The 7,643-nt window shown below is 34.8% G+C and overlaps 1 protein-coding gene across 1 annotated transcript in view; it reads right to left on the bottom strand.

The window, feature by feature from the left end:
* ncor1 (nuclear receptor corepressor 1) overlaps nucleotides 1–7,643 on the bottom strand; it is a 237,649-nt gene that overhangs the window by 57,787 nt on the left and 172,219 nt on the right. The window contains 2 exon segments of the mRNA XM_051931234.1: nucleotides 3,873–4,133; nucleotides 6,331–6,428. Coding sequence (XP_051787194.1) covers nucleotides 3,873–4,133; nucleotides 6,331–6,428 — 359 coding nt within the window.

The following is a 7,643-nucleotide window of genomic DNA, read 5'->3' as shown; positions in this document are numbered from 1 at the left end:
ACTTAATTTAAAAAGGTTTTCTTTTCTTAATTAAAATTTAAAAGCAATACTTCACTGCTGCGAAGCCCCTCTAGCGCTGACGTCCGAGGTTCGATTACCGTAAGCGAGTGCAGTGAGTGTGTACGCCTGATGAGCCAAGAATAAGGGGGAAAGACGTGTCGCGTACTCTTTACATTATTTGACAGTAAACTATTTTCAACCATTCTATGATCTGCTTCTCACAACTGAAGGCACCGTGGCTGATGTTACCCCACTTGCTGGCCAACCATAAGCGTTACCTGGTAGGTAACCAGCCACTCACTTCACTCCCTTACGGGAATCGAACCTCGGACGTCAGCGCTACAGGCGAAGCCCCTAAAATTGCGCCACGGCGTGTGGTTCGTTTATTTGACAACATGTAGATCGGGGTAATTACATTCACGACATTCGTAGTCTGATTCACAATCTGATTGTATGGGTGGTTACCTACCAGGTAACGCTTATAGTTGGCCAGCAAGTCATCTCGAAGTGATCACTCGAGTGAAGGCAGCTTCACAAAAAAACAGATCCTTAACAAACTGTTATTAGTATATTTTCCCTCAATTTAAAAAGGTTTTCTTTTCTTCTTAATAAATATTTAAAAGCGGTACTTCACCGGTGCGAAGCGCGTGGATTTGACCGACTGACACATACAGACATATTCATGAGTGCAGGTACTTCGGAAAGAAAGCACCGTGTAAACCTAAAGTTTAAATTAAGTTCATAGACCTACAAAAGGTTGCCATTCATTTGAGGCAAGATTGCTTTTCTTCTGTACAACTATACGTTGCATTCTCAAGACTGTGCTTGCACGGCTTCGGATATAGATATATAGATATATATGTATGTATGTCTATATATAAATATGTAAGCTTATAAGTACTGCCTTACTTCTCTTTAAGAAAGGAAGATGTAATGATACTTGATTTAAACGATTCCATGTCTTCCTGGGTTTGCTTAGCTTATTGTCAATATCTTTACACCTTTTTTTAAGACTTACTGACTGAAATGGGCTTTCACGAAAAAAGTTAGGGCTTTGCTACAGGATACACCCTCCACAAGTTAAGCAAGTAAAAATAAAATATATATTTCTGTTTTATTTAAACCTTTTAAGTTCGTATGCATAGCCCCATTTGGCTGGTTTTTTTTTTTTCTTTCTTTCTTCAGTAATATTTAATCTCCTTAAAGAAAAAGAACATATCCATTTTACTTTTTTTGTATCTCTTTAGTAATATTTTAGTGTAAAAGGATAACCAGTATTTAAACCTTTTATGTTACTTTATAAATTTATTTTACACAATGTTGAAAAATTAATAAGAAAGCTACATATTTTGGCAGCTGCTGCTTTAATTTTCAATGAAATGAAAAAACCTCTCCAAGAGAAAACGTCAATGAAAAAGAAACAGTTTGCACTATCTAAAAATGAGAAACCCTCATTTATAAAAGTTTACTGCAGATGACTTAACTGAAAATAAATTAATAGTTCCTATGTGTATAATACATATTTATCTATTTTACTTATACCTTTATTCCAGCAACTTGCAACATCTGAGGTACAATTTCTTACATTACATTTGTTTTTTGCAGCACAGGCAGGTGAAGTGACTTCCTCAGGGTCACACAGTGGTGTCAGTACCAGGATTTGAACTGACAAGCTCCGGGTTTACTGAAATATTACTGAAGAAAGAAAAAAAACGAAAACGGGCAAATAGGGCTATGCATACAGATGTCCGTCCATCCATCCATTATCCAACCCGCTATATCCTAAATATAGGAGCCAATAAGTAGATATGTATATATACAGTATATATATATATATATATATATATATATATATATATATATATATATGTGAATGTATGTATGTATATATGTCTATATTTATATTTATATCTATATATATATATATCTATATATATATCTATATATATATATATATATATATATCTATATATCTATATATATATATATGTAGATATATATATATGTATCTATATATCTATATATATATATATATATATATATATATATATATATATATATATATATATATATGTAGATATGTAAATTTGTATATGTATATATATATATATATATATATATGTATATGTGGATGTGTATATGTATATATATATGTATATGTAGATATGTGTATATGTAGATATGTATGTTTATGTATATATATGGTTACATAACCTCTTTAACACACTACTTCTCCGCTGTGAAGCGCGGGTATTTTGCTAGTGTTTTATATATCTAACCTGAACATGCTCATCCTTGGCTAGTCCTTGCCTTGTTCCCAGTAGTTGCAAGTGAACAATGTGGAGTTTGCTTCACTGTTGAGTTTGGCAAAAAAGCAAAAATGTTTAGGAACTTTCCCAAAGTATGCAAAATACATTGAAGTTACAGTCTTTTAAGTGTTACTGAGGACTAGAGAAGTGTCTGCCAACTATGCAGGACCGATTACTGTGGCTAAAAATGTTATATGAGCTGTGAGGCAAGAGTGCTAATCACTGTGGTAATATGCCTCAAACAACAAAAGATGCAGACAGAAGGATAACCACAAAGTACAAGTGGCCACAAACTGTCAAGAAGTAAAAAAATAAACAAATAAATAATTACATATCTTATTGCACTTACAGAGTGACTTACTGTGTGTCACTTTTTTCTTGTAAATAGTAATGTCTTTCATTATTATTATTATTCAGCAGGGTCTCATATTCTAACTCAGGGGAGGAGGAGGGCTCCTTTAAAGCTTGTTTTGACTTGCAAGGGCAGAACTTGGATATGTATGGATACAAATTACAAACCCCATTTCCAAAAAAGCTTGGACACTTTCTAAAAATGCAATAACAACTAATATCTGTAATTTGGCAATTCATGAAGTTCAACACAAAGTGGTGAACCATGACCCATCTTTGCTTTCAAAGACTGAGCCTTTGGTGGATGCTCCTTTTATACCCAGTCTGCTCCCACACCTGTTACCCTGCTAACCTGTTAACCTGTTCATTGAGGAACCTTACAGCCTATTTGCTGTGAAAAATGCTTTGGCAAATTTCGCCTAATACCACTAATGTTCAAGCAAATTATTCTTTATTAGCAAAATATCAGAAATAAAATGATCCTATCTATAATGCTTGTAGTTATTAGATAAATGATCATACCCAACCATACATTTTATGAAGTCTCTTATTCCAACAGAGAGCTGTGGGGGTCGAATTTAATACTGATGGCATTAAGTGGCAGGCAAACAAAAAGGAACAAGACCGGGACTGGAAAGTTCAGCATGAAATGTTGTTAGTCCTTTGAGCTTTACTGAATTATAGTTAGCATAAATACATAACAGGCAAGAATATATACATAAAATATGGTTTATTAATAGTTTACACAATATATTTGTAATATTCTATTTCACTATTATATTGAATTGAGGATTACTTGTGTTCTGTGTATTGTATTGTATTTACCCCCTTTTTTTTTTTTGACACCCATTGTACTCCCAACCTACCTGGAAAGGGGTCTCTCTTTGAACTGCCTTTCCCAAGGTTTCTTCCATTTTTTTTTTCCCTACAACATTTTTTTGGGGGGAGTTTTTCCTTGTCTTCTTAGACAGTCAAGGCTGGGGACTGTCAAAAGGCAGGGCCTGATAAAGCCCACAAAGGCACTCCTTGTGTACTTTTTTGCTATACAAAAATACATTTTATTGTATTGTAAATTGTAACTAGTGTTTACCTTGCACAGTAAAGAGAACTGATTAAATAGAGGTCAATATTAATACAATGTATTACAATTCCCGAAACATGGTAGAAAAATGGGGGGAAACATAGGTAACTATGAAAGTTATTAACTCAAGCAAGGAAATTAAGTAAAAAAAAAAAAAAAAAAGTAGACAGTTTGTTTAGTAAAATGTTTCCTTCACTATATGTTTTAAGTGCAGACTTACTATCATATGACAGGACATGGCCACTTTTGCCTTCATAAATGACATGTGCTTTGGAAATAGCTTCATCTCTGCCCTTTTCAGGACTGCTGACGTCCTCTGTGGCTAATTTGGTGATTGTACCTTTCAGAAGAACATCTGCTGGAATGCCCGACTGAGAAAGAGCTGGGGTACCCTGGAAAGTGTGTGTGGATGGACAAAACAAGACAAAGAAAGATGAAGGCAATTTACATCCTAAACTACTAATATTACATGAATTCATTTCAGAGCTTCAAAATAAAATACACCAATCAGTAACAACATTAAAACCATCTGTTTAATATTGTACAGGTCCTCCTCTTGCTGCCAAAACAACTCTGACTTGTCGAGGCATGGACTCTACAAGACCTCTGAAGGGGTTTCCACTGGTATCTGGCACTAAGATGATAGCAGCAGATCCTTTAAGTTCTCTAAGTTGCGAGGTGGGACCTCCATGGATCACAGATGCTTGACTAGATTGAGATCTAGGGAGTTAGGAAGCCAAGTCAGCACCTTGAACTCTGTGACATGTTCCTCAAACCATTCCTGAACAATTTTTTCTGTGTAGCAGGGTCCATTATTCAGCTGAAAGAGGCCGCTATCATCAGGAAATACTGTTGCAATGAAGGGGTGTACATGGTCTCAATTATCTTTAGGTAAGTGGAATGTGTCAAAGTAACATCAACGTAAATGCCAGTCACAAGTTTACCCAGGAGAGCACTGCCCAAAACATCACACCACCTCCGCGGGTTTGCCTTCTTCCCATAGTGCATCCAGCTACCATCTCTTCCCTAGGTAAATGACACACATGTATCCAACCCTCCACATGATCAACGAGAAAACATGATTCATCAGACCAGACCAGACCAGACCACCCTCTTCCATTGCTCTATGGTCCGGCTGAGACACTTGCATGCCCATTATGGGTGCATTCAATGGTGGGCAGTCTGTGGCTATGCAACCCTATATACAGCAAGATGCAATCCAGTGTGTATTGTGACATGTTTCTGTCATGGCCAGCTTAGGTTTTTTCATCAATTTGTGCTACAGTAGCTAGTCTGTGTTAACAAACTAGACTAATCCTTGCTCCCAACGTACATCAATGAACCCTTTTGCTGGCTCATTATCCTAGAACCACTTTTGATAGGTACTAACCACTGCACATCGGGAAAACCCCACAAGAACTCCCATTTTTCTGATACTCTGACCCAGTTGCTGAGCCATCACAATTTGATCATTGTCAAAGTCTAATTTTTCCTGCTATCAACATATTTTAAGAACTGACTTATCAGTTGCTGTCTAATATATCCCTTTGACAGGAGGTATTGTAGCGAGATAATCAATGTCATTCAGTTCACCTGCTAGTGTTTTTAATGTTGTGGCTGATCAGTGTATATTCCATCAATGGTGAAGCTATAAAATACATATAATCACTAAATAAAACATTCAAAACGGAATTATTTCAAACAGCTACCTTACTATTACTAGAACAATGTAGTTGCAAGCACCATGTTAACAGCAATAATTATATGCAACTACGCAGCTAGGTGAGGGGCTTTTGATACTCTATGCCAAATTAATAATGCTGTACTAAAACAAATTTATTACTTATTTTTACACAGTTTTGTATTAACGGTTGTCTTTTTAAAATAAGCAATTAAGGAGTGAATACGTATAGGTTAGTACAATTAGCAAATAACAGAATATTTAAAAATGACATACAGTACAACAGTATTCCATAAACAATAATGTAGAGTTTGCTAGAATTTAACGGTTTTTGAATACTTTTTAGTAACCTTTTTTTAGTTTCTTATTGTAATCAGAAAGCATGCTTTAGTTTACAATTTCAGTAATATTGGTAAACAACATTAACAATGGCATGGTGGCACTGCAGTTAGAGCTACCTGAATATTAGAGTCAGGGATTTGAAGCACTGCACATTTTCATCCCTCATCTAGGTCTGGTTTTCTAGGATGTACATTTTTCATCTCAGATGCCTAAGATGTGACTTAAACTGGTGTAAATTTTCCTGCTGTGCACTTTTAATTCGCCACAAATTCATTCCTAACAGGAAATGCTTCAATTCACATAACCCTGAACTAGGTTAATTTTTTTTAAACTTTGTTTGCCAAAAAATATAGGAAAGCACATTATCTTATAAAAAATATGAGATAACAACTACTTTATAACAAAAGTCTGCACTGACATTATACCATCAAAGATAACCTAAACTCACTTAAAATAAGAGGAAATAGTTTGATCTCAATATGCTACACTGAGTTCCTAAAGAGGCCACCTACAGAATTCCTATAAGTTACAGGAATCCAGAAACGTGATTAGTTAACACTGCATACCTGAGTGATTGAGCCACGGAAGGTACTGGCTTCCACCGTTCCTTTGGCTGGGGTGCCTCGTGTTATGCTGCCTTCTTGAGAGGCAGACATTGGATTACCTGAATTTAATGCAGAAGGTGGGAAATATTACTGCTATTAGTAAACAGTATTTACAGGAAATGCTGCAAATTCAAATACAGGCAAGTTGTAACAGATATAGCTTTCCACTGACCATTTTCTGTATCAGAGGATGATCTTTGCCCTTAGTGAAATGCAATTTATTTATTTATTTATTTTTGGTGCACTTATTCTGCCACATAAGAGTTTTCTAAAAAGTTGGATATGTCTTTCATAAGTTTATTGTCAGAATATGTTGTAGACCAAAGCAGATTACTACTTCATTGTACTTAAATGTTTCTCTTATTTTTTTTATCTAAATACATGAGTAAAGCAGATACTTTATGATGAACACATACAGGTAAAAGTGGGACAAAATTACCCTTTGCTTCTGCATATTTACTTCTCATTGATAACTTACAAAAGAAACAATTACAATAAGACTGCATATGTTTAAGAGGAAAAAGATATTAAAAGGTCTACATATTAACAAGTTAACTAAATGTAAGACAAAAAAGTATGTTCCATTGGTAGAAACAATTAGGCTTCAATTGCTGGAATTAAAACCTTAAGTTAATATTACCCTCCAGAAACTGAGTTTAGGATCCCTTTTAAACATTGCATTTTACTTTAGGAAACCTAATTTTAACAAACTTTGCAGTATTGCTTCCCATGCAAAGCGAGCAGGGGGCAAAGCCCCCTAGTAATGTCACATTGCAAACATATTGCAATTTTAGATTAAAACTGAAAGGGAGAGTCTACTCTACTTCTAAGAGTGGCAGCAAATGAATGAATACAAACTCAGTTAATTACCCCAAAATCTATGTTTTATTAAAGTCCTAATTTAGTGTATTTTATTGAAATGCTGATTTATTGTACACGTTTATGTGTATATAGAACATACTGTGGTTAAAAAAAAAAAAAAAAAAAAAAAAAAAATTAAAGTAAATCTTACATTTCTTTTCCGAATGCTGAAATGTAAATCAAGTAGAAAAACAATATAGTGCATAACAGAAAAGCTTTATATATTTATATAAAATATACCACTTTCTTCAAAAGAAGGTATACAGTAGTTGTATATCATTGAGCTCATTTGAGCTCTGCATTCCCACAGTTGCACTTTGTATACTATTGCCTTTTGTTGGCAACCATAGTAGCCATAAGCCTCATGATAGAATTCAATACAGTTCAATGTAGAGCTGCCTCAAACCCAGGAT

Source organism: Erpetoichthys calabaricus, chromosome 8, assembly GCF_900747795.2.
Source record: "Erpetoichthys calabaricus chromosome 8, fErpCal1.3, whole genome shotgun sequence".
NCBI classification, from domain to species: Eukaryota; Metazoa; Chordata; class Cladistia; order Polypteriformes; family Polypteridae; genus Erpetoichthys; species Erpetoichthys calabaricus.
This window is presented reverse-complemented; position numbering and strand designations above follow the sequence as displayed.